Here is a 26,992-nt window from a genome sequence, read left to right as displayed (position 1 = left end):
TAGCATCCTCGATCATGCATCCGCATTCTGACTTTTGTCAGTGCTAACAGAAAAAGCCAAAAGGTGGAGAAAAGGGGCGGAAACGAAGGAGCAAGTGCCCGAGCTCAGAAGCCCAGGGGGGGCCAGCGGGCACAACCGCACTTCACCCCTCCACCCCCCACCCCCGGCCCCAGTGCGTCCTCGCCCTCCTCCTCCGCCCGGGCCGAGCCCGAAGCCAATGCGCCAGGATGGAGAGATCTCGGCGCGGGAGGAGATGACGCAAAAGCCAGCGCTCCCCCCAAGAAAGTGTTTCTCCAGGACGAAGATGGCGGCAACTTAGCCGGGGACTGAAGATGATTGTGGCTCTCGGGAGGCCCAGCCCAGGCGATTCGGCCCCGAGGTCCCGGGGAGGCGGTGTCAGCAGTCGGAGCCCGGCGGCGGAGGCGCCCGCGGGCAGACCTGCGACAGCGGCGGCGGCACTTAGAACGCGGGGTGGGGGGTGGGGGGGAGGGAGAGCCCTGCCGGCGGCGGCTGCCCAGGCTCGGGACTCGGGGAGAGACAGCGAGAAGTAGGAGCAGGAGGAGGAGTAGAGAAAGGAGAAGGAAAGGAAGGAGGAGGAAGAGGAGGAGAAGCGGAGGAGGAGGAGAGGAGCTGGGGAGGCGCACTGGTCGCTGGTTGTCAGTGGGCATCGGAGGCGCGGCATGCCCCTGGCAGGGAAGAGCGGGCTGTCCTCAGCAGGGCCATGGGGACCAGCGCTCTGACAATGCCTGGGTGAGAGGAGCAGCGCCAGCCACCCCGCCACCTCCACCATCACCTCCTGCACTCAGCTTACCACCGGCCACCAACCCCAGCCACCTCCGACTGCCTCTCTCTCTCTCTCTCTCTCTCTCTCTGTCTCTCTCACACTCACTATTGTTTCCTACTCTACAGAGGATGGGGTCGGCTGATGATTAGTAGGTCGGAAGCAAGTCAGCTCTTCCTCCATAGCCTGGTAATATTTATGTAGGCAAATAGAGAGAGAGGGAGGGAGAGAGAGAGAGAAAGATAGAGAGAGAGATAGAGAGAGAGAGATAGAGAGAGAGAGAGAGAGAGAGAGAGAGAGAAGAAACGGGAGGAGGGGATAAGGAAATTAAACCCTTTAAGTCAATGCATATTGTGGTGACACCGGCACACGAGCCCTCACGGTGGAGTCGGCCCGGGCTGTGCGTTCCCAAAATATGACCAGGGGTGCTTGGATGTGTCGGCAGTATGACGACGGCTTAAAAATCTGGTTGGCAGCACCCCGGGAGAACGAGAAACCGTTCATCGATTCAGAGAGGGCTCAGAAATGGCGACTGTCTCTGGCATCTCTCTTGTTTTTCACAGTCCTGCTCTCTGATCACTTGTGGTTCTGCGCCGAAGCCAAGCTGACCCGGACCCGGGACAAGGAGCAGCATCAGCATCAGCAGCAACACCATCAGCAGCAGCGGCAGCAGCAACAGCGGCAGCGCCAGCAGCAGCAGCAACAGCAGCGGCAGCGGCAGCAGGAGCCCTCCTGGCCCGCGCTCCTGGCGAGCATGGGGGAGTCCTCGCCCGCCGCCCAGGCACAGAGACTCCTCTCCGCCTCCTCGTCCCCCACTCTGCCCCCCTCCCCGGGAGACGGCGGTGGCGGCAAGGGCAACGGAGGCAAAAACAACCGGAGCAAGGCTCTTTTTCTAGGAAACTCTGCCAAACCCGTGTGGCGCCTGGAGACTTGTTACCCCCAGGGCGCCTCCTCGGGCCAGTGCTTTACGGTGGAGAGCGCGGAGGCGGTGTGCGCCAGGAACTGGAGTCGGGGGGTGGCGGCCGGGGGGGCGGAGCAGCAGGTGAGGGGGACGCACCCAACTCCACTTTGGAACTTGTCGGATTTTTACCTTTCGTTTTGTAATTCCTACACACTTTGGGAGTTGTTCTCGGGGTTGTCAAGTCCCAACACTTTGAACTGTAGTCTGGATGTGGTGCTCAAGGAGGGTGGCGAGAGGACCACTTGCAGGCAATGCATCGAGGCTTACCAAGACTACGACCACCACGCTCAGGAGAAGTATGAAGAGTTTGAAAGTGTGCTCCATAAATATTTACAATCGCAGGAGTACTCGGTGAAATCCTGTCCTGAAGATTGTAAGGTAGGAACCGTGGATTTATTTTCTGCCCTTCTTGAGCTTTTCCATTTATTTACTTTGGCTGGGGTGTCTTCTAAAGTTGTAAAATAACCCCCCCCCCGCCCCCCGCCCCGCCTCCGGTTGTGTTACTTCTATCGTCATTACTGTGGTTATAAGAGCCTGACTTGGTGCTCGAGTTGGGAATACCTCGTGGATTACTGGTGAACAGGTGCTTTCTTCTGGGAATCCTTGGAAGATCAAGGAACACCTTGGTCTTCTGAGATAATAAAGCTAGGGCTTAAATTACCTCTTACAGATATGAAATTTGTTCAAACTGTTACCTTTTTAAAAAGTGGAATTTGAATGCGGCTTGTTAGGAAGATAATGATGGAACTGCATACAGATGAGTCTAGCTAAAATCAGAAGAGGCAGAGGCAGGCATGTGTGGTTTGGCCTATGGACCTGTACACATGGATGCATTTTACCTGTTTTACAGGGACAGTTCTGGTTGTTTGGAAAGTCTGGTGTCCTACCTAAGCGTATTTACTCATAATAAGTTTTCTGTTTATGATGTGAGACTCGATGTGAATGGACAGTTTTAATTAAGTATCTGGTGATCAATGATCAGTGTTAGGTTTTATCAGATACTTTATGTAATTGGCTTGAATTTTTCAGAATGTTCTCCAGAAATACTAACTGGCAAATGCAAGATGCTATGAATGGAAAAAAAAATGAACTATTTAATAATTTGTATCAAATTCAGTCTATTTCTGTTTAATATAATAATGGGTGTGACTCTTGCTGATTGACCAAAAAAATTGTGCGCAAATTTCTTAAAGTAATGGCCAGTGAAACCATGAGTGCACGTCCTAGAAGTGTCACTGTCCGTGGTGCTGAAATGAGACTTGCTTAAGAGCTCTATTGAAGATGTAGACACTGCAGTGACATTTTAGTTGGGAAGAAATGGTTACAAAAATCTCAGTAAGCCCTAATGTTTTGCTCCAAGAGTAATTTATTAAACAACACAATAAAAGGGTACTCCTTATAAAAAGAAATAATATACCCCACTCTCTTTCTTTCTCTTAACTCTTCCCCCAACACCACACAAGAACAGTAAAACTGTTCCTCTTTTGCTTCACTTGCTTTGTACTGGGGAAGTGTAATCAAGGGCAATATGGATAAAAAGGACATTGTGATGCTTTGACAAGAGAACTGAACTAAGAGCTACCTATTTAAAATGAACATAGTTCAAGGGCTGTATTTTACTTTGGATTGATTAGCTGTGCTTTTGACGATTAAGTTAAACTCAAACTAAAATTGCCTTTCAACATTCTTTAAGACCAGAAACAGATCTTTGAAAAAGGTGATATTGAGTTTACAATATTAATTTAGAATGCTACTTCACAAGATAAATGGATTTTAAACTTTCCTACACACTTTTCTTAATCATACCACTATAACTCATGACTGGGGATTAAACTTATTCTTAATGGTAGAAGTTAATAATGATTGGCTAGTGTATTTATTGCATAGTTATTTATTGTGACCAGAAAAATTACACCAGAATTGTAAAAATAAGGTAAGTAGTTTGTATTTTAATTTTCCTCCTCATAAAAAGGTTACAAGCATTTCAGTATATTATTTATGTTTAAAAGTAGTACCTTGTAATAATTTGAATTTGCCTGCTTTTCTGAATGCAATTCTCATAGAAATTTCTATTAATTCCAACTTGCACAGGTTCAGTATTTAAAATATAGTCTGCATTGTCAATAGACTGTAACATGTTTTCCAATTAGCATACTAAATATATTTTTGTTCAAATATCTAAATTTTAAATATAAATAAATTTTAATTTTTCCCTTGATCTAAAGAAATTCTCAACTTTATATTTGTCATCATAGCTGTAAGGTATGATGCAGGTGAAAACTAATTTGTAATATTCTAAAGTACGTCTGGATTGTGTTTTTATATAAAGTGGTAGTTGTTAATTGTATACACAAAAGTATATTATAACAATTTTAACTCTTTTTTAGGAACATTTCTTCTTCACATTGAAAAGTAAGCACAACCATTCAGCCATTTGAATTTCTCATCACCTCAACACCTAATTTATTACTTGTGATGCTTTATAGCTATTTTCTTGTTTGTGTGATTTTTCTTTGTCAATTTGAAATATTTTTCCCACAGTGATTGTTTTCAATAATTGGAGTTCCAAATTTAATGTGCAGTTGTTGCTAGTTGATAACTTACAAATTGATTGGTTAGTTCCTTATTTGAATATTTAATTTCCTTATGATAGTGCAAAAGCCACAAACATATCACATACAAATTATATTACATGGCTTAAAATACTACTTGTAGTCTCTTAAGAATGTGAGTTTCTTTCTAAACACTTCTACTTATTTCAGACATACATTATAATTAGGAAATGGCGACTGTCATCAGGGACTTTATTCATGACATATATTCTATGCAAAATTTTCCATATATTAAGATTGCCACAAAGTCCTAGGTTATGTTAAAAGCAAATGTGTTATATTTCTGGAATTGGTACTATATTCATGAAAAATCTAATTTAATAGTTTATAAATACATTTATAAAAATATAGATAAAATACATTTAGTTATATTAGTTATACAAATTATTAAAATATATATTTTAGGATAAATGTATTCATTTTATCATACCCATATATAATTAAATGATTAATGCAGTGATTTCTAATTTTTAGAAGTTCGGATGTATTATTACCTTCTAGCTTTATATTCTCCTGCATTTAAAAAGGCTACATTATAAATATGTATAAACATAAAATTGATTAAGTTTAATTTTTATTTAATTTGTTTTGAAGGATTTTGGACCCCTTATGCTTTAAAAAAATCCCTTAATATTGAGCTAATACAATTATAGTATCCTGAGTCCATAGTAATTGGAGTTCAAATACTTCTTGGATTTACTTTAGTAAACATTTGTATTGCAAAACATAATTGAAGTCATTTGCACCCAAGAAAATGTTTTAATATTCTGAGAAATATCTGGCTAAATTTTTTAAAAAATAAATATGCACATTTATCTGAGAAGTAATTTATGAAAAAATAAAGACTATTCAAGCTGCTAAATTACACAAATCGAGTGGCAAAAATTATGACAATAATTCTTCTCTGTAATTTGCATTGTTTTTAAAAATAATATTTGTGATATATAATAAGAGTGACAAATTTATAGTAATCTTCAAGTTGGTCGATAATAGTTAAATATGCAGCATTCTAAGCTACAAAATTACATATGTATATTATTAACATGCTTGATTTTTTTACTTAAATAAAGATTTTTCTCTTCAATATGGCCTTCTTTATCTCCTAAGCATGCCTAAAATATATATATTATAAAATTGGGATATTTAAGGTATATAAATTTCTATGTTACTGGTAAACTTTTGTGATCGATAACTTTATGTACTTACTATACCTTAATTTAGGCCAGACAATCAATGAAAGCAGATTTGAGATTAGATTGTAACATAAATATTGCATCATCTGTTTTTCAGTTCTCTCATAATACTAAGCTATGTTCTCAAGCATGTATGCATTTTCATATTTTTATCCTCATAATATTCTGTTAAAGTAGATTCTATTGTTATTTTTATGTGACACTGGCCAAAAGGATGCTCTGCCAGTGATAGGCATATATAAAAATCATGTTAGCTGAGATCTTCTGTATTGTTTGAAGGAACCACTCATAAACATTAACCGGTTTAAGAACATAGAATTTGGGTTACATAATGTACAATTTGAGCAATTCTTAAGTTCTTAATTCATTTTGGTGTCATGTGCTCTAGATTCTTAAATAATATATTTTTAAAATAAAGTCAAATATGTTACAATGCTTTCCACTTAAATATTGAATATAAATTACTTTGCTTTTGATTAAATACAATTGTATATAGTATGACACTGTCCAGGAATGTGAAATACATATGTAAATAGATTTTTTTATATTTTACCATTTTATTATTTTCGAATCATTTTTATAGTTGAATTGCTTCTCTGCAAACAGTCTAATCATTCAGATAATCATTTTAACCACTAATAAGGCCATTTGTAAGGTCAAAACCGCTATCAGAGCCATTTTTATGACCCAAATTTTTGTTTTTTATATTTTTGTTTCATATATGACCACTAACTTTATGATCTATATTTTATTTTTATAGAAAAACATCACAAAACTTTATCTTGATATTAGATACCTATTGTTTTATACAGTAAAGAATGAATATTTTTACTTTGGGCTTAGAACTAGATCAAATTTGTAGCTATATAGAACATAATCACAAAATTTTAATAATTGCCACTATACATGGATTTTAATCACTTTAATTATATGAGATCAGTGTCCATATGTGCAAAATGAATTAAAATACAAAGGAAAGGAAACAATAATGTTCTCAGTCTCATGCTCCCCCACATACAAATCATAATCCATTAAGATATTTTTACATGTTAGATTAAATATACAAGAACAAGCATATGGATAAGTAGTTCAAATAAAATAATATTTTAGTTTGAATTATTTTATTGATTGTTTTAATTTCAATCCCTAATTTTTAAAATTTTTATCTTCTATGTTGACCTCACATTGACTAGGTACAAACATTTTGTTGTTTATATTTTTTGACATTGCAAAGATGTTTCTTCAATATCAGTAAATATTTATTCTAGATCTGTGATCTTTAGGGTCACATGGTAGTATCATGGAAATCTTTGAAAGTGACCACAGAAGAGATTCTGATTTTATTCATTTGGCTTATGTCATGAACTTGAGATCTTCTGCTTTCCCTGAGGATGTGTAGCCAAGGTTGAGAACCACTGTTCTAGTTGACAGTGACAACTAATGTGGTAAGACCTTTTAGCTCCAATGCCTTGGTAGTAAATAATAATCTCATTTGTTCAACTGATGAGAATGGAGCACAGACAAATATTTTTTAAAGTGGTAAAGGCAACAGGACACAGTGAAAGTTCTGAGGAGCAAATGTGTAGGGACTAGGCTGAGGAAATAGATGAGAAATGAATTAACTGGGTGAAAGGGTCAGGGATGTTCCATGAGAGAACATGAAGAGAAGGAGGTACATGCACAAAGGACCAGAGTTTGAAATGTTTAAGGATGGGCCTGTTGGATGTCAATAATCTGACTTTTAGCCAAAACTGAGTCATTACACTGGTGTTCAATTATGGGCTGAGCACATGAGCAAAGAAATTAGGTGACTGTCTGTGAAGACTGATCAACTATTTGATTAGAGGAGTCCCAGCCTTATTATTTTTGTCTCAAATTTTAGCCTATATAAATGGCTGAAACATTTTCAAAAGTGTATGGTTGACTTTAAGAATAAGTCTGTTGGCTTTTTAGGTGTCTGTTGTAGAGTCTGGCAGAAGTAATGCCTACTTTAGTGTGGTTGGTAGGGTAATAATGTGGTTGTAATCACTTATAGTTTTAACTTGAACATTTCACCTAAAATGTTATCTTGTGTGCTTGAGTGTGATATTGTTATGTTACAGAAGTACATACTTATGATTTTGTAATAAAAAAGTTTGTAATAAAAAAGAGATGTTATTTGTGCCGATCCCTGTATTTTGCATGAATCAATCCTATTCTTTCTTCATTTATACACTTTAGTAAATTTAGGAAATTACTAATGCCTTTTCACTTTTTTTCATTGTGATGATAAGCCATGTTTTCTTTTTTACTTATTTCTGTAATGCTAGAATAACTAGTATAGCATTTATGTAGTTTTTGAATATGCAAACTGCTAAGTAGTCACAAGTTACTACTAAGCTTAATTTAGGAATTAGTTTTAAAATTATTTTATTCCTTAGTTTTGAAATAATTGTAATATCAATTTATTTTTCAACATTTTAGATTACAAAATGTTGTGAAATACTAAATCTAAGTTTTATCTAATAATAAATTAAATATTATTATCCAAATAGTGACATTTACTCATGAAATTTTTTAGTAGTCTGATTCTGTAATACTGGAAGTAAGACATGATTAAGTATGCCTTTTTTGCTAATAAATAGGTAATGATTTATACTACATAGAAATACTTAATTCTTGAATGTGTAAAGTGTTAAAAGATAATAGTTGATTGCCCTCATCCACCTCTGCAGTCTGTTTCTGCTTTCAGTCATTTATAATTAAAATGTAGTAGAGGATACCACAGATGACAAGAAAAATCCTGCAAAAAAATAGAGTTTAATATCTGTTTAAATACTATTATTGATCTTAGCAGGAGCAGTAGAATAGCCACACATGTGTGATGGGTGAATGCAGTAATCATGTCTATGAAAATGCATGGGGATTATGCTTGTCAGCTTCTGCACCCTGCACAAGAAGGAAATGTGCTCTTGTCAAAACTGTGGCTCTTCACTCTCCTTTCTCTGTGTGCTTTCTTGCTGTCATTTGGCTGTATTCTCTCCTGGCATGTGGAAGCTGCATTTTCAGGGGCCGTATTCCATGAGAAATCCAAGGATCAGAAGTCTTTTTTTCTCTGTATCTCCACTTCCATAAAAAAGAAAAGATTAGTTTCTTTCTTACTGAACTATTACTGACTTAGCTTATTTGAAAAGAAAATTGAACTAAGGTGTAAATGGATGATTATGACAATGTATTAGTTTTTGCAGAATATGATTTGAATCACTCAGAAATTTAAGTATCAGAATAAGCTTCAATAGTAGTTAACAAGCTTTAGCGCTTATTAGAAGTCAGAAACTAGTTTATTTTCTTCATGTCATCCCTGTAAGGTTTTATCACAGATTTTATAGATGAGTAAAGTGAGGACATAAAGTTAATCTGCTAGACAACATTACCTAGACAAACTGCTAGGTAATGTTAAAGACTGATTATACTTTACTGTATGACTGTATTTTCTGTTTTTCTTTCATTATGAAAATTACAAACATACCAAAGAATGAAGAGATTAATAAACCTATATACATGTTATATAGATTTAACAACCATAAAAATCTTATCATATTTACTTCTTTTTATTTTAAATGTATCATTAAAAACATTCTATAGGTGTTAAGCAAGCTAAGATGACGGAAATTTAGGAGTCCTGGACAGCTGGGATAGATGGCCAGAAATTCCTGGTTCATCATTTCAAAGGCTTAGGGCAGGAGATATGGGAGTGAATAAATCAGCAGAACACTTAGGCTTAGAGTTGGGTAGATAATAAGATGTGTGTAAGATTTAGTGGGAGGGAGTAAACTTAGGAAATCTGTGATAGTTCTTATGCAGAATTCATATGTTAAATAAGATATTCACTTTTTGTTTATTATTTTTAATCAATACCCCATTTTTACCTTATTGTATTAAAAGATGTTTGAATTTATTAATTGAGAATTCTCTCTGTATTGCCTAATATCTATAATACTTAGAAATCTTAATTTGTATCTAATTTTTATTAGCTCCTTGTAGGCCCTGTCTTTAAATACAGTCACACTGGGGGTTGGGGTCTCAACATATGAATTTGGGGGGGAATACAATTCCATCATAACACTGATAAGGTGTGTGTGAAGAGCTGTAGGAAATACCTCTGGGAAGATATTAGTGCTCAATCGTGAAGGATCATATATCCTGTTCTAATACCTTTGAATTTTATTCCCTGTATGATAAAATATCAGAGAGGGATTTTAATCAAAGAATCACCTGGGGTTTGTTTTTATTAAAAGTTAGCTCTGGCAGCAATGTAATAATAGGTTGGAACAGGATGAACTTATGTCACGGATGCCAATTCAGAATAGGCTGTCTTCCTTAGGAGTAATATGATGACTCTCAATCAACACTCTCCAACAGAGTTTTCTGTGATGACAGAAATGTTTTATACTTCACCCTCTTCCATATAGTAGCATTGTGTGGCAATTGAACACATAATATGTATTTAGAGTGAGTTAAGAACTGAATTTTAAATTATATATAATTTTAATTAGTTTATGTTTAAATAGCCCCAAATAGCTACTGGCTACCATGTTGGTCAGAAAATTCTAAATGACTGCAGGGTCTGTGAAAGTGTAGAAGAAAACAAGATTTAGGAGATTTTTCTGAGTTCAAATTTCAAATTGCTATGTAGAGGAAGGATATGATTCAAGCTTTATAAAAAGTGAGACTGTAAATGTTGATAGCATTTAATGAGATAGGATATATAAGAGGAATAACAGGCTGAGGTTGAGGTTGGTTAAAGAAACAAAGAATTCACTTTTGGAGATAATGATATCAGGAGATGTCCAGTGGATATTAGGAAGTGCCACCGGAAAAGGGAGTTTGGGTGTGAAGTTTACTCTCAACATACTGGTTTGATCCAGGAAGCTTTGGGCGGAGATTAGATGAGTTCACAAAAAAACAGATGATATAGAGAGAATAACAAAGATGAATCCCAAGAAAGAATAACATTTAAGGATTTGGGCAGAAAAGGTACCACAGAAAGATACTGAGGAGAAAGAAAAAATGAAAGTGAGAATGAGAATAATGGAGAGGGAAGGAGGGAGAGGAAGATGGGAAGGGAGAAGGGAAGAGAGGAGGAGAGTGAGAGAGAGAGAGAGAGAGAGAGAGAGAGAGAGAGAGAACCAAAGGGAGAATCATAAGAATGAGATCATTTGAAAAGCATAGGGAAAGAGTTTTAAAAAGTCATAGGGAAGGTTTTTCTAAAAGATTTAGAAGCAGTCAGGAGCATCTTATTTTGCAGAAAGAACATGTAGGATGAAGACTAGGAAGCGGCCACTGAATTTGGCAGTTACATTTGTTGACCTTACAAGAGTGGTTTCAATAGAATGGTAGGAAGAAATGCCAAATAATAATATGTTAAGGAATGAGTTGGAGCTGAGGAAATAATGACTAGTCCAACTTAATCTTCATTAAGGTAGGCAGTGAAAGTAAAAAGAGAATGGAATAGATGGGAAAATGTGAGTTTAAGGAAATAAACATTTTATCATGAAATAAACTTTAGACTGTTTGTAGCTTCTGATCTAGGAACCAGATGAGAGTATGAGACTGAAAGTATCAGACTCACAAATAATGATGGCACCATATCCCAAAGAAGAGGTGATGGGCTTCCATCTTTTGCTAGCCCTGGGGAGGAAGAGAGATTGTATCTTTATACTCTGCTGGAGATCTAAGTGTCTGTTCCATTGTTTATATTTTAAACAGAAACACAGCTTTAATTTTAGTATTTCAGAAAATTGAACACAGTTACCAACTTGCATGTGTTTAAATGAAGAATAAAACTCATTTTCAAATAATATAAATAATTACTGGTTGTAAATATGAAATTACCAACAATTACATAGTACTTATTATGGTATTTTTTTCTTCTTTTTACCCTCCTCCAAGATATGTTGATTGATTTTAGAGAAAGAGGAGGAGTGAGAAGGAGGGGGAGTCAGGAGAGGGAGGGAGAGAGAGAGAGAAAGAGAGAGGGACATCAGTGTGAGAGAGCAATGTCAATAGGTTACCTCCCTTATGCACCTCGACCAGGGATCAAACTTGCAACCAGGTATTTGCCTGGGTTGGAACCCACAGCCTCTTGGTCTATGGGATGATGCTTCAACCAGTTGAGCCACTAGGCCAGGCCAGGACAGTACTTGTTACTATATTTAGGAAAGTATGGCTCTAGGAGTCAATGGCATATTTAGAGAATTCACTGAAGTAAAAATATGGCTATTTCTTTATAAGTTATCATTTAAAAGTTTATATGGTTGATACTAGGTTTTAAAAGTTGGAAGTAACTGTAACCCTAATAAAGAAGTATAGTTAAAAGAACAGCTGAGGAAAGATTGGGTTCAACTCTCAGTGTAACTCACCATTTATTAGGTATAAGACACTGTCCAAGATACTTAAAATAAGGAGTCTAGTATCCTTTTTACAGGTTTTGGAGGAGAATTTGAGACTTCCATGCATATTAAAGTACCTAAGCTAGGGCTTGATGTTGCCTAATAAATTGTAGCGATTCATTAAAACCTATGGGGAAAATGCCATGGAAACATCAGTAAAATTAACATAGTCTTCACTTGAGGTTTCATAAATTTTCCAGTGAACAACATTCATTTATAAGAAGGTTATAAACATACTTTGCATTTTGCATGGCAAAATTCTCTGCTTTATTATATCTACATTAATCTATTTTTCTAAATTGTTAAACAACACTAGAATAAAATGGAAAACAGAAGTTCAGCTGGGGTGAAAATGGTTTATTCCTAAAGCTTGAATTTTTTTCTCTATTATTTTAGATTAAAATTAGCATGTGCTGGGTTTTGAACTGAGTGGATACTCTTAGATTGTTCTAATCTGGCTTGAGTGCTTTTGTTTACAAACCTTTCTGAGAGATTAAGTGGAAAAACCATTGTAATAATCTTCCATATCTTGGAAACCAATAGGTAAAAATAATTGTGGAAAGATGTGTATTATAATGTCTGTTAGGTATTGCAAAGTCATGTACTTCAAATTCCATATTAAAAAGTGAAATGCTTTGTCTTGCATTCTAGTTACTTGACTTGGTATTTTGTTACATTGTCCCTGTTATTTCCTGCTCTACCCCATAGTTTCCCACTCTGCTATACTTAGTATTTTTAGTCATTGGGGAGGTAGAAGAAGTAGGGTCAAAGAATACCTTGGCAATTAATTATAGTTAGCAGACAAGGCAAACATGGCAAGTACCATGATACAGAAGTCTGAATGGGGTGGAATAAAAGACTGTTAGCTAAGGAGTCACAGTAAGATTCTTTACCTTGATACAAATCGTATGTGTAACTGGAATCTCACTATTCAGTAGTTCCTATGGCTCTAGGGATAAGAACAGGGCTCTGTGTAGGTGTTTTAGGAATATCTGTACTCTACACAGTGAAGAGTGTTTGAATAAAGAATAAATGGAAAATGTTGCCTGAGGAAATCAGAGCCCATTACTGTAGAGATGCCCAAATGGGTTGGGAGCTATCTGTCATAACCTTAGAGCATATCTTGCCTATGTGTTCAGGTTAACCAGATGATTTTAAATATTCTGTCCAACAACCTTTGGCATAAAATGAGGCACCTGGAGATAACTTTGAATTGTGAAATGGTATTTCCAATTCCATTGAAGAAAAAATTCCATTACACAGAAAGTACAAGTATTTCATTAGCCTAACATCTTGCTCTTAGTAATAGTACTTTGGTTTTAGAAAGGATAAGCCTTTACAACTTTATTTTTTTAACTATATTTTATTGATTATGCTCTTACAGTTGCCCCCCCTCCACCCAGTACCACCCCACTCGTTCAGGCAGTCCCCATACCACTGTTCATGTTCATGGCTCATGTGTGTAGGTTCTAAGGCTACTCCATTTCCTATACTGTACTTTACATCCCCATGGCTATTCTGCAACTAACTATTTGTACTTTTTAATTCTCTAACCTCTTCACCCATTTCCCTTCCCCCGACTCCCATCTGCCAGCCATCAAAATGTTCTCAGTATCCATGATTCTCTCTGTTCTTTGTTTAGTTTGTTTTTTAGATTAAATTGTTGATAAATATGTATTTATTGCTATTCGTTTTATATACTTCTGATCTTATTTTTCTTAAATAAGTTCCTTTAACATTTCATATAATAATGGTTTGGTAATAATGAACTTTGGCTGTAGGTTTCTGCTTTTCATGCCTTTGATTATTTCTTGCCTGCAAAGTTTCTTTTGAGAAATCAACTGACAGCCTTATGTGGATGCCCTTATGAGGATGAAGGTTATTAACTGCTTTTCTCTTGCTGCTTTTAAGATTCTCTCTTTATCTATGACCTTTGGCATTTTAATTATGATGTGTCTTGGCATGGGCCTCTTTGCATCCATCTTGTTTGGGACTCTTTGTACTTCTTGGACTTTCATGTCTATTTCCTTTACCTAATTAAGGAAGTTTTGTATTACAATTTTTTTCAAATAGGTTTCAAATTTCTTGCTCCTTCTCTTCTCCTCTGGCAACCCTATGATGCAAATGTTGGACTGCTTGATATCGTCCCAGGGATGCTTACACTATCTTTGATTTTTTTTGTATTATTTTTTCTTCTTTTTCTGGTTTGTTGTTTTTTGCATCCTTATTTTCCAAATCATTGATTTGATTCTCAGCTTTTTCCACTCTACTCTTGTTTCCCTGTAAATTGTTCTTTATTTCAATTAGTGTATCTTTCATTTCTGACTGGATCTTTTTCATGCTGTTAAGGTCCTCACTAAGTTTGAGCATCCTTATAACCAGATTTTGAACTCTGCATCTGATAGATTGCATATCTCCATTTTGTTTAGTTCTTTTTTTTTAAGTTTCCAGAACTATATATTTATTCTAAAACAACAAATCCAGTGATCTCAATGTTTTCTATCATTTAGCCATTATTTCTGACTTGATTTTTAAATTTTATTTTAATTTATTTTCTCAAATACATTTGTCTCTGCCTACCCCCCACCACTTTCCCTTGCCCCCTCCCTCCTTCCCTTCCTCAGCTCTTCCCCTTTGGTTTTGTCCATGAGTCCTTGCTATATGTTCCTTGACTTTCCCCTTCCCTTCCTTTTCCCTGCCCCCCCTCCCTCCTTCCCTCTTGTCTCTGTTGATTTCTTTTCCTTTCAGTGTTGCTGGTCTTATTTTCCTTGCATCTTTGTATTGTTGGTTAGGTTCCACTTATAGGTGAGATCATATGGTATTTGTCTTTCTCTCCCTGGCTTATTTCGCTTAGCATAATGCTCTCGAGTTCCATCCATGCTATCGCGAAGTTTAGTAGTTCTTTTTTTCTTTCTGCTGCGTAGTTCTTTTACTTGAGTTTTGATCTGTTCTTTCATTTGGGCCAACTTTTTTGTCTCCTCATTTTGACAGTCTCCCTGTGTTTGTTTTTATATATTAGGTAAAGCTGCTATGACTCCTGTTTTGATAGCATTACCTAATGTAGTAGGTATCCTATAGGGTCCAGTGGCACAGCCTCCCTTACCACCCAGCCTAGAGACTTGAGGTGTGCCCTTCATGTGGGCTGAGTACACCCTCTTCTTTTAGTTGAGCCTTGATTTCCATTGGCAGGCCAATGGGAGGGATTTATCCAAGCCAGTCAGCTGCAAGGACTGGCTGTGTCCAGTAATCACCAACCTCTGCCCTCCGTGGAAGATTGGCTGTGCAGTCCACTGACCACCAACCTTTGCCTTCCATGTAAGATCAGCTGTGCAGAGGCAGGGTGGTAGTAATCCAACATGGTCTGTAGCTTCCATTGGGTGAGTAGGCTCTGGGGTTTCCCAGATGGTGCAGGCCAAGGTCAGCCCCAGCCTGTGTCCTGCCTGGGGCCACCCTGCCTGAGCTATAAAACAATCAGAGATGGTTGCTATTTGTTTTGGGCTTAGAGGTTCTCACTCAAAGCCAAGCTGTGGGTCTAGGTTGGCTGCTGCTAGTGCCTGGCCTCAGGCCACTTAGCAAGAGTTTCAGGGGCTGAGGGCTCACTGAAATCACCTGTTGCCTGTTCAAGAAGATTTGGGAAGTTATGAAGCAAGAGCCTAGACAAGATATTCATATGGAAAACTTACTGTTAACAGCTTGGATGGGCTCCTAAGTTGGGTGTGGTGGAGTCTCAGGCGATCTCCACATCTGGGCAAAAAGTGTTAGCCAGATTGATGGAGTCTGAGATATGGTACCTGCTTGCCAGCTCAGTGGCTCTGTTTGTGGAGGGTTCAGAAAAAGGACAATAGCCTCTGCCCTTCTTCCTGTCTAGGATAAATCTGTCCCCCAGCTCTCTTCTTGATGCTAGAAACTCAGTTCCTCCCTGTATGCCACTAGTGCCTTTCAAGCTGCTACCCCAGTGCTGGAGCTTAGAGGGAGTGAATATGAGTAAGTCTGTTGTGTGGGTTTTTTTAGAGGAACTGCTTGGGACTCCAGAATTTTCTTCCACAGACTGAATCCCCACTGGTTTTGCACCCTCTGGTTATGGGGACTTATATTCCTGGCACTGGGACTCTGGGCTGGAAGGTCTAGTATGGAACTGGGACTCTTTACTCCCAAGATATTGCTCCCAAATTTTTATCAACCACATGTCAGTGTAGGTCCAGACCATTCCATGTCTCCACCTGTCCTACTTGTTATCAATCACTAGTATAAAATCTCAAATAGTATTCTTTTGAGCAAAGCAGGACTCAACAACATGGTCAGACCGGGAATGAAAAGAGGCCTGTGACTTTTATCCATCGATTTCACAGTACTTCTTTTCACATATATTCATCCCTACATCCAGTTCTATGGGAATATTATCATTTTATAAAATTTCCCACTCTTGTATCCATCTATTACATTTTCACAATAAACAAGTCTTATACTGATAATTTTAACATTTTTCTCTTATTTATTCCTCACAACAACCCAATATTATGGGAAAAATTAGCTTTCTTCAACAAATAGGGTGACTAGGGCTTAGAGAAGTTAAGAAATGTGCCACAGTTCTCACATGTAAGTGTGGCATAACCAGAATTTAAACCTAGTAGTATCTGGTTTTTAATCTTATGGGCTTGACTTAAATACTACATTATACTGTCCACTCTGTTACAAGTCATTGTTCAGGTCTAGTGTTTTTATTTTGTTTTGCTTTGTTTTTTTAAGGGAGAGAATGTGAGTGGATGAAAGCAGGAGTGAATAGAATATAAAGTTCTTTGGTGCACAAAACAAAATATAACTTCATCCAATTTTTTTCTCTTGTTGTAGCAAGTTCAAGGAGTCCCTGAGAGAAGGAATAGAGCAGGTATGTAATAAAATGTAGCTGGCAAGTAGTATTCCTCTTAGTTCAAGCTACTCTGAGGAGAGACAGTCACTTTACAGGTGCTTTGCAGTCCCTTGCATGGCAGCAATGCTGTACTCTTTACTTTTTAGAAACTGAGCTGGTAGAAACATTGATGAGTTTGTCCTCTTGACTTAATAATTGGTTTCTAATTAAAGATGTCCTAGTCCAGTTCAATTACCTGACAGAGATTTTCAACTTAGTTTCCTTTGAGACATTTCAAAAAGGCACTGGTGATATATTTACCCTCAGGAATCACAATGATTCTAGATAAAAGCTGTGTAAAGAGAAACAAATAATTTTTCAAAAAAGATCAGTCTGAATCTTAAACCATTTAAAAACAGTATTTCTCTTTTCCCATAGTTAAAACTGGTCTGGTTGTTATAGGCCATTAAGAAAGAAGTTGTGGGGCACCTGTGCTTTCTGAGGCAATGGCTTCATGACAACATCCAATTGAAATAGTGGGGGAAAAAAGACCACATGGAAATGCAAATGATCAGGGTGTCACTGGAGTCTACATCTGACCTGCTTTGTGAGGGGCTGGCAGATCTGACAAGTTTTATATGCATTTTACGTGTCCCATGAATTTTTAAAAATATATATTGAAATTTTAGAAATAATTTATGAAAAAGAATCCTTTCATATCATTTCATTTTAGAATTTTTAAACTTAATTTTTTATTCAATTTCATTGAAAATGCAAGTAAAGAGGAAGGGATTTAAATGTGAGTGAATAAAGTTCTTGTCAGCGTTGTTTGGTTTCATCGATGAACATTGATTATTTTTTCAGCTGTCACTATTGTCAGCTGCTTAGCTTTGGATTTGAGTTCTTCATTAAACTAATTGACTTTTTAAGATTATTAAAATCATTGATCCAATCTTCAAGTATTTTTTTTTTGTTCTTGGAAACAGACCAAACATATACAGGGTGGGACAAATGTAGGTTTACACTTATGAGTATGGAAAACACAGTTTATTATTATTTATTAATGATAGTATTATTTTTCCATACAAACAACTGTGAACCTACTTTTGCCCCACTCTTTATGTGCATTTTACCTACAAGAAAATAAAGAAGTTATTTATTTATTTTTGGCAAAAGTAATATGCTAAAAGAATACCTAAACTTTTTTTTTATTTGTTTATTTAGTCTTTGACAAGTAAATTTTTTGTTTCCAAATAACTTCCTCTGTGCAGCTTGGCTATTCAAGGAACCATATCAAACCAGTAGTTCAGGGATCTGTGAAACAAAGAAGTCCCTATGGAACTGTGGTGGATCGCTGGAGGCTACCACTTCCTTGCAGGTCCAAATAACTTTGAAACTTGGGAAAGACAATAAAATCCATTGACATTTGTAAGTCTTAACATTTTTAAAATCCTCAGTCCAAGATATTATTACTGATTTTAGAGAGAGAGGAAGGGAGAGAGAGAAAGTGAGAGAAAGAGGGGGTGACAAACATCAATGTAAGAGAGAAACATTGATTGGTTGCCTTCTGTACATGCCCTGACTGGGGATCTAACCCACAACCCGGATATGTGCCCTCACTGGGAATTGACCTGGCAACATTTTGGTGTATGGACAATGCCCAGCCAACTGAGCCACTTGGCCAGTGCTGTAAGTCTCCAATTTTTAGTTTTACATTTTATATGTTATATTAAGAAATCAAACTTTTTCATTACAAACATCTAAGAATGTTTCTTTAAAGCTTTGGCCATTAATTTTTGATGTTCCTCAATTACTTCATAGTGGTAGAAACACTTAGAAAGGCCTAATGCAGGAATAATTCTTAACATCCACGAAGTGGGGTCAGGCTTTGCCCTAGTGACACTGTCCAAAGAGGCAGCACCACAAATGCGTTGGCCAGGGAGTTCACTGCCATTAGGTTCCACTACTCTTGAATGTTAGTGTCATCTACCAGATTATCCTAACCTCCATTTTGGCTGCATCCACACAGGAACAGAAAAGTAGTACTAATAAATAACTATACTTGAGACAAATATACATTTTCAAAGAATTGAAACACTTTTGTTAATTAATTTTTTTGGTTAATAGTTTTTGTCTGAAATGATGTTCACTTCTCCTACATCACTTTAATTGGATATATTTTTAATATATTTTCACAGTATTCATTTTAAACAGATAAATCTAAAAGCTAAGCAGCACAAATTTGCTTTTCTTTAACAACTTGATTACATAATAATACTAAAATGATGTAGTGGAAGACACTATGCAGCCCTCAACAATTTCCTTTGAAGGAAAGCCAAACCAAGACTAGAGTTGATGAATTGTAGAAAAGTTAATTTATGACAGATATGGTTTAGGGGAAAATCGTATTTTCACCCAAATATATTAATTTATTTTAATAGCCTGATAGTTGAAATGCATGGGAAAAGATGAAGTAGCTGAACTGATGCTGCAAATAGAGCACAGAAAACACACAATGGTATTTGAGAGTTCCCATTTCCTACCTTTGGCTGATTATAACAATTTACTCTTGTCTATATAATGTTGGGTCCATTCTGGGCTATTTTGTGTGGCCTTGAGCCTATTCTTATTTTACTTCTTTGTTTTTTTTTAAAAAATACCATAACAATATATCATGCATTTAGTGTGATAAAATATTAGAATCTCCTCCAGGGCTATTCAACCAAGTTCCTCTGATTTCTCTAAGTAACGGGAAGGCCCACCCTCCATGGCTGCCATTGTTGTGGAATTGTTACTGAACAAAAGTGGGGTTCAGCTGCCCATTCTCAAATATAGGCATAAAACAAAAGTTGGTGTGGAAGGAAAAGGTCTTTATTGAGGTGTTGCACAATTCAAGAGAATGGGTGACTTTCCGCCTCACACAGGCCAGCCTCATACAGACAAAACCCAGCCACCCCTAGAACCAAAAACACTGTCCAGAAATCCCATTCCATTCTTACCTATAACCCTCGGTTGCTAAGCAGAGGCCTCTCAGGCTTCAGTCTCCCTCCTTGGATTTTGTGGTATGGGGCCAGTGCCACAATCACCACGCTGCTGCTTCCCACACCAGGGTCAGGGCTGCTATTGACTGCTGCAGTTGGTTGTGTAGGGGCTCCGTCCATGGGGCCCAGTGCCTGAAGCTGCCCCATGTGCTGGCCAGTGAGAGCTCTGACCCAGCCATCCATCCATGCATGGATCCCAGAGGAAGAGAGAAAGGGTAAGTCTCTACCTTCCCTCCATTTAAATCTCCTGGCCCAAATTTTCATGCACTCTGAAAGTGCCCAGCTCCCCCAGCCAATCCTGTCCTTTTTCCCAGGCTAGACTGGCAGGACTGTACCTCCCCCTGCCACCATGCTAACCTTTAGGTACACATGCCTTTGTGAACTCTGGTTTCCCCTTCAGTCAGAAACTGGAAGGGTATAGTAGGGCTTTTCCCTTTGTCCATCACTCTGTAGCCCTGCACACACTCCACACAATGACCTCCCACCCACCCAGTCTCCACCAGGGAGAGGAAATATGCCATCTGGTGCAGTGCCTAGCTAAGTTGCCAGGGCAAATGTGACACTGCTTCACTGGCTTGTTTACCCTTTACCCAGGGAATTCAGCCTCTCTTCATGCCATCTTTGGACCCCCTCTCTTCACTCCAGTGATCTGGACACAGATCTTTCTGTACCAGAATGAGCCTTGAACCGGAGGGACTGAAGAAGTATCAGTACTGAAGAGAATCCATACAATTTCTCAGAATGTTCACAGTGATTATTTGCAAAGCATATGATAATTGTCTAGATGCATTAAAGGATGCTGCATAAAAAACATTTGAATAACAATTTATAATAGTTTTCTCTGGGAATGTTTTTTGTTTCATACATTTTGATGTAGTATATGGGATAAAAACATTATGTTGATAAATTAATATTAAAAATAGATCTTTATTGGAAACTGTTCTTGGATAATTTGAGCACTCTTATTATATGACAATAGTGATTTAGTCACTGAGGTATAAAATATCCTACCGTGCACCTAGTTAAAAAATAAAAAAATAATTAGACATTTCATCATGAGTGACTTATATATGGACATGAGAAATATGTAAAAAATTTATATATGGGCAGGATGATTATTCAAGCAAGGAGAAAAAAGTATATGAGGGAAAGCCCAGGAGAGTATTTATTTATTTTTTGTCAAGATGCATGTTAATGAGAATAAGGTTAAAATGCATATGAATTTCTTAATCCAAAAGCTGTTGTATTCATAATGTTATTGAAAAAAAAAATCTCAGCAACACATTTTCCTTCTCAAATGGTCCTGCTTTCAACTTTTAAGTAAAAATTAGGTTTTACTCAGAGCATTGGAATCAGGATAGTGCTGCAGTTTCAACCTGAAGTTGTTTTCCTTCAACTTCTTTTTGAAAAGTTCATTGTTTCCCTCTTAAAATACAGTGGGCTCTGAATCAGATAATTACAAAATGCCAATTTTATAAAATACTTGGTGTTTGATATATCTGTTGCTGAACATCAGAGCTTTTTATATGGAAATATAAACATAGTATTTTATTCATACATGCTTCTTTATGGGTAATTATGGGTATGAAAAGTAATAAACAGCAGTGTAATTATGCCATAGCTTGCCGCGTGGATGTGTGTTTTCCTAATTTGGTCACTTAAGGAAAGAAATAACTATTCATCATTGAACCTTTCCAGGTAAGCATTTTTTAAGCCAATGTAATTTTCCAAATTTAGAAGATATTAGAAAAATATATCACTGTCTGGTTCTTCTGATTAGTTTAAAAATTTTAAACTGAAAAGTTATCATAACTTTACTATGTTGTAAACCAAAATCTTGGAGAGCTCGAGGCAAGTTTTCAATTAACAGAAAAAAGCAAGAGAAACTATTTGACAGCATAATAGAAATTTTTTGATTAATCCAACTATTGGAAAAAAGTATAGATATATTCTTTCTTTACTCTAAGATCCTTTTCTGATAACTAGCTACAATGCCTAGAGCAGCAAATTTATTATACCATCTGAGAAATTAACTTGGACAGGCCAAATAGTTTCAAAAATTCAAATAACTCACTGGCAAATGTTTTAAAATATCACTTTTTAAACACTGTTCTGTATTATTTTACATTGTGGAATGAACTAGAGTGTTAGTGATGAAACTAAGAAGTTGAATCTCTTTTGTGGAAAATTTGTTACTTATAGAAACTGATATAGATCAGTACTGTGACTCTTTGGTCTTCTCAAGAAAGTTTGATCTCAGTCAATAATCCAAGTATAAGAAAAATAATTGATATAAATATATGTCTCTGTTTTTGTAAATTCAAGTGACTTAAATAAATTTTACTTATGAACTTTAATTTGATTGGTGGATACTCACCAAATTATGCCCACAGCTGGAGGGCATTTTTCTTTTCTCTTAAGACATTGATAGTTAACAATTAGCATCTCATGTTGATACTAGACCATTTATTTAATCCTATGAAATGGGCCTGATAATTACCCTCATTTTGTAGATAAATAAAGGCCTAGGGCACACACAGCTCACCTAACTAAAGCTTTTAACAGATATTTTATATTTGTGTTCTATCATATTGCTATGGTATGGAGACAATCCTGATTTTCAAAGATTACAGATTATTGAAAAGGAAGAAAACAAAAAATTACTGAAAATATTAATTTGAAGATGTTTTCTAGGAATGTGTGGCCAATTTACATGATAAATCTATAAAATGAAATTAGTATATACAGAGTGGGGCAAAAGTAGGTTTATAGTTTTGAGTACACAACATGAAGTTTATTCTTGTGTTATTTTATTTATTATTGTGTTACTTTTCATACGAACAACTGTAAACCTACCTTTGCCCCACCCTGTATATATACTAGTCCATTTGTTTCTTCTGTTGTATTTTGATAATACTCTTAAAACTAGATCTGTTTTATTCATTTTGTCTAATAATTTGTAAAGAAGAATGGAAATAAAATTAAGATAAATTAGCCTATGATGGTTATAAAACGTGGAAGCGGATTCTTTGACATTCCTCCTACTGAGAGGTGCCAGCATGCCCTCCTCTTGAATCTGCATATGCTTGTGACTTCTTTGTTCAAAAGATTAGGGTATATGTAATGCTCTATGACTTCCAAGATAAGTTATAAAAGGCCATGCTTTTTTGCTGGAATATGTATTCTTGAATCTTGACTTGTCATGTAAGATGCTCAATTAACCCAAGACCACCATATTGTAAGGAAGCCCAAGCCACGTAAGGAGGCCATGGTTAGGCTTTAAGGACAGTCGCAGTCGAGCTCAGCCTTTCAGCTGACCTAAGACAGGTGCCAGACATGTGATTGAAGTTTCCAGATGATTCCAACAGTTACCCATTTAAGTCATCCTGAACCCTTCAAATCTTCTCAAGCCACTTAATACTTTGGAGTGGAGGAGAATTACCTCAAGTATGTAATTTCTGACTTAACCAATTCACAGAGTTCTTGACTATAATAAAATGGTTGTTGTTTTAAACTATATTTTGGGGTGGTTTATTATGTAGCAATAGCTAACCAGGATAGTGTTCAGTAATAGTTCGTAGAATGAGTCTTCTCTTTGTGAGAGGTTCCACTGAATAAAATTAATGAAAATTAAAATGCAGGAAACCTATATGGCTCCCTATGTTTTATTAAATTCTTTACCTCTCTGGTTAGTAATGTTGGTAAATAGTTTCCTGAAGCTGTTATTATCATATTTCTTCAACCAATTAATTTAATGCATTTAGCGGCAAAAATTCATATATTGACTCTTCTGCACCATTCATCATCTGAGGAATTATGAGATACATGATAAGATACAGTGCCTATGAGCAGGTTGTAAACAATGTAACTGAAAAGATAGTTTGAGGCTGCATATAAACAGTGCAATGGAAAGACATAGCACACTGGGAATTTAGAAGAGACAATTTTCTTACTTCTTTCATTGGGTTACACCAGTATATTTCACTGTGTGCCCATATGTGGTACATAAGATGGAAATTAATATAAGTATTCAAACAATTAAACATCAATATCTATCTCCTGAATTTTTAGGGGAAAAGTAATTTGAAGGCTGCATTAGTTGGGATATTCAGTTGAAATCCTCATATTTTGAATTTTATTTTAAATTAAGAAACCATAGCGACCTAGTGCTCTTGAAGTTGAATCCTTTACTCTTCATTTGCAAGAAGCATTTTCAAGTGGGTGATTACCATGATGCTCTCTGTTAGCTACCCAGTCCTACTCTTCTGTAGGAGAAAGTAGTTATGTTTTTACATATATATTAAAAACATCGTTTCTGTGATTATGTATCTACTGACCCTATCTTTGGAATGTTGAAAACAGCATTTGCACTGATTTGTACACTCAATTTATCTAAAATATTTTGAGAAGAATTAAAAACTAATATTTATAGAAATCACAAAAGAAACTGGTTGTGGTATAGTCAGGAGCAAGCAGCATTTTCTGACCACTGCGTAGAATACAAAGAAGTGAACAGTCATCATGAAGGAAAATATGAAGAAGTTTTCTGAGTGATTTTCCAAACATTTTATTCAACAGAATAGTCACTATTTTTCATGGGTAATTTCAACAGAGTATTCACTATTTTTCATGGATAATTTAAGAAGTGGGATAATATTACCTATGACTTGTTTTTAAATTTTAGATCAAAGTGAAGCAGCTTGAGTTTATTTTTCTTGATTTGAAAAGAAAAATGTAGAAATTGCATTGCATTAATTATCTATTTCTGTGTAACAACTTATTACAAATTCAGAGATTTAAAACAATGAAGGTTTATTACCTCACAGTATCTATTTGTGTGTCAGAAGTGTATAGTTGTGGCTTTGGTATGTTCTCAGAAAGATTACCGTCAAGGTGTGTGTCAGACTGAAACTGAGACTCTACTAGGGAAAGATGATTCCAAGCTCACTTGGTTGTCGCTGAAATTTGTGTCTTGCAGGCTGTGGAACTGAGGACCACAGATACTCATTGCCCATTGGCTGGATAATGTCTTTGCTTCTTTGCTATGTGGCCCTCTCTGGGGTAGCTCACAAACTGGTGACTTGCTTCTTTATAGGGGAAGGTTTCTCGGCAAGACAGATTTTACAATCTTATGTGATCATAAAAATGACATCCCTTGCCTTTGTTCTGTTCTATTCCTTTGGAAGCAAGTCCTGACCTCCCTCAGGGGAGGAGGCTATACAAGGATATGAAGACCAGGAAGGGAAATATTAGGACCACTTTATAGATTATTTATACACCCATTACTTTTAAAGGTCCCTCAAAGACATTATTATTTAATCAGAGACAATTTCACATATTTTTAATTGTCTTAGACAAGATACCTATTTATTTTTGTTTTACATTGTCACTAAATCAAGAAATACTTGATAAAAACTGTAAGTGTAGAAGAACATCAGAATTATTAAATACAAATGTGTTTTACTGTGGTAACATAGCTAAGTAAAAATTTTATTGGCATGATTCTGCATGGGGAAAATAGAATTTTTATTAAACAAATTGAAAATGGTCATTTTCAAGTGATCTTGTCTCTTCCAAAATTATTTCTGTATGAAATTAAATTCAAGAGTTTACCTTGAAATTTTTTTTAATTTAAAAAATTTACTCTATGGAATAATAAATATCACATAATTGATTTAGACAAATACAGTCTGTTTCCTGAAATATATTTTACAGTAAATTAGCAAATCTTTAGAACCTGTAGTTTCTAAGTGTTGACTTATAATTCTTATAATAAGACTGACTTATTTAGACCAATGCAGTAATCACATTTGCCTATTTAGTCATCCATATATAATCTCATTTGTGTGGGATGCGGTCCCTAATGTTAAATTCAGATTAAAGGTTTCAGCAATGGGATTTGAAATAAACATGAAGGTACTTAGGGCAACGGCATTTATACGCAGAGATCTGGAAACTCTCTCTCTTCAACTATTTTGACCCTACTAGAAGAATGTTTTTTCCAGCAGTTCCAGAATGCCAGTTACTCTTCTGGGAGCTGCATCTTTCATCTTTAGTCCCTCTTTAGTAAAGTACTTGCTTCATATTGAAAAGGGAAACCCAGTTTGGAGATACTGTCCTAATTTATGGATTCATACTCATTGAGGAACTGGTATGGTTTGTATGGAGAAGTAGTAAATTGTACTGATGTGTTGGGCAAACAAGGTAAGACTAAGGTCTGCCCACCTCAACTTCCACCTTTGTTATTAGGTAATTCTATTTCACAGCACCGACTGCATCTCCTAGTTGTTTAAAGAAGTTGTTCTTTAGATCACAGCAACTACATCATTATTATTTGAAAAATGATTTCAAGCATATTCTACTTCATAACACCATCTTCGAATTTAAAGGAGAAAATGAAATTAACAGTCCTTCATCTTGACTTGGGTCATGCCAAAGCACTTAAAATAAGACACCTAGTACAAAATTAAGAATTAAAAATTTTTTCTGGACTTTTTTTTTGTTGCTATAAATGGAATCATCTTCCTGGACATTCTGAACCAAATATTAAGCTATGTGCATATTTTTTATTTTTTTCTAGGCATAATTAGTGGCTTAAAATTAATGTGTTATGAAAAATTAACTCCAGGACTCATTGTTTATCCTTCCCCTATACCCAGAACATAATTTTTGCCAAATATTTGTTGAGTAGATAGTATTCATTTGGAGAAAATCTAGTTTTAATTCCATAAACATAAAAAAACAATTGTTAAAAAAAAAAAAAAAAAAAAAAAAAAAAGGGGGGGGGGGGGGGGGGGGAAAGGGAAGGGGAAGGGAGGGAAGGGGAAAGGGAAGGGGAGGAAAAAGAAAAAAAGGGGGGGGGAAAGGAAAGAAGGAGGGGGGGGGTTGGGTAGCCAAATATGCTCTGATTCCCAGAAACACTTAACTTCTTGCTATACTCTTGAAATCAGGCACAACTCAGCTGTGGTATTTTTCTGCATAGTTTTAGATGAAGTCATGTTGGATCATAATGTGAAAATCTTATTTGAATTAAGGAAAAAGAACTTAAACAAACCTATCTCTTCATTTCAAACTATATTCATTCCATTGTCAAACTGTCAGTAGTTGGGTTTTTTCAAGTCGAGGCA

At 36.4% G+C, this 26,992-nt stretch overlaps 1 protein-coding gene across 1 annotated transcript in view; it reads left to right on the top strand.

The window, feature by feature from the left end:
* Positions 1-573: 573 nt before the first annotated feature.
* NALF1 (NALCN channel auxiliary factor 1) overlaps positions 574-26,992 on the top strand; it is a 608,806-nt gene continuing 582,387 nt past the window's right edge. The window contains exon 1 of the mRNA XM_054574383.1: positions 574-2,120. Coding sequence (XP_054430358.1) covers positions 1,197-2,120 — 924 coding nt within the window. The 5' untranslated portion in view covers positions 574-1,196. The remainder of the gene's footprint in view (positions 2,121-26,992) is intronic.

Source organism: Pteronotus mesoamericanus, unplaced genomic scaffold (assembly GCF_021234165.1).
Source record: "Pteronotus mesoamericanus isolate MK-2021 breed Mesoamerican mustached bat unplaced genomic scaffold, CSHL_Meso_final contig_26, whole genome shotgun sequence".
NCBI lineage: Eukaryota > Metazoa > Chordata > Mammalia > Chiroptera > Mormoopidae > Pteronotus > Pteronotus mesoamericanus.
This window is presented reverse-complemented; position numbering and strand designations above follow the sequence as displayed.